This window comes from Octodon degus, unplaced genomic scaffold (assembly GCF_000260255.1).
Source record: "Octodon degus isolate 3935 unplaced genomic scaffold, OctDeg1.0 scaffold00070, whole genome shotgun sequence".
Classification (NCBI taxonomy): domain Eukaryota; kingdom Metazoa; phylum Chordata; class Mammalia; order Rodentia; family Octodontidae; genus Octodon; species Octodon degus.
Genome location: NW_004524646.1, coordinates 8,606,297 through 8,607,132, shown reverse-complemented (window position 1 = coordinate 8,607,132; position 836 = coordinate 8,606,297). Strand labels below are relative to the sequence as shown.

Sequence of the window (836 nt, the reverse complement as noted above, 5' to 3'; positions counted from 1 at the left end):
TTATTTCTGTCTCTAACACCATTGGACATTGGGTCATAACCACTTGTGCAAAATCATTAGCCTACAATACTAGAGTAATATGATTTTTTCATCTGTAAATCAAGCCACAATGAATATGAATGTGCAGAGGCAGAATGCTTCATGCTGACCTATGGATGAAATGTTAACTCTGTATTTGTCCTATCACTTTATTGCTATATTACTTTTTATAATGGTTCTACTTAATGAATATTTGTTTATAGGAAAAACATTTCAAAATCGAGGAAAGCAATTTGAAAGGGATTTTCCCATTGACAATGCTGTTGCCTTCTTATAGAGTTACAGGACACAAGATCTTCAAAGTTTTACTGTGTTTCAGGATTGTTCTTGAAAAGATATTCTGCCTACAATTAAAAGGAAAAAAAGTAAACCGTTTACAAGGTATTTATTAATAATTTTCTTTTTTACTCCCTCTTTTTTTTTGTACTGAGGATCAAATTCAGGGCTTTTGCACTGAATTACATTGTCCATTGTCAGCCCTTTTAAAAAAATGTTTTATTCTGAGACAGCATCTCATTAAGTTGCTAAGTTGCCCAGGCTGAGCTCGAACTTGTGATCCTCCTGCCTCGACCCCCAGAATGCTGGGGCTGGACACATGCGCCACCCTGATTGGCTTCAGCAGCTTTCCAGCTATCACAAGTGTCAGTATCGAGTGCACCCACATGACTTTTTCCACTGCAAGGCATGCAGTTCTCCTCCAACCACTGATGAGAATGCTGACCCTAAACTCAAAAGCAACATTGCAGCAGCCACTCTTGTCTGACAAGCTGTGGCTCAACAGACAAACCATGGAGATT

At 38.4% G+C, this 836-nt stretch overlaps 1 protein-coding gene across 4 annotated transcripts in view; it reads right to left on the bottom strand.

Moving 5' to 3' along the window:
* Positions 1-232: 232 nt before the first annotated feature.
* Positions 233-836, bottom strand: part of Ak7 (adenylate kinase 7) — a 59,451-nt gene continuing 58,847 nt past the window's right edge. For 3 of the 4 annotated variants that reach the window (XM_023719665.1, XM_023719666.1, XM_023719667.1), the window contains one exon: positions 233-383. In XM_023719665.1, the coding sequence (XP_023575433.1) occupies positions 345-383 (39 nt within the window). In that variant the 3' untranslated portion in view covers positions 233-344. The remainder of the gene's footprint in view (positions 384-836) is intronic. The other variant, XM_004635219.2, reaches the window with a different exon arrangement.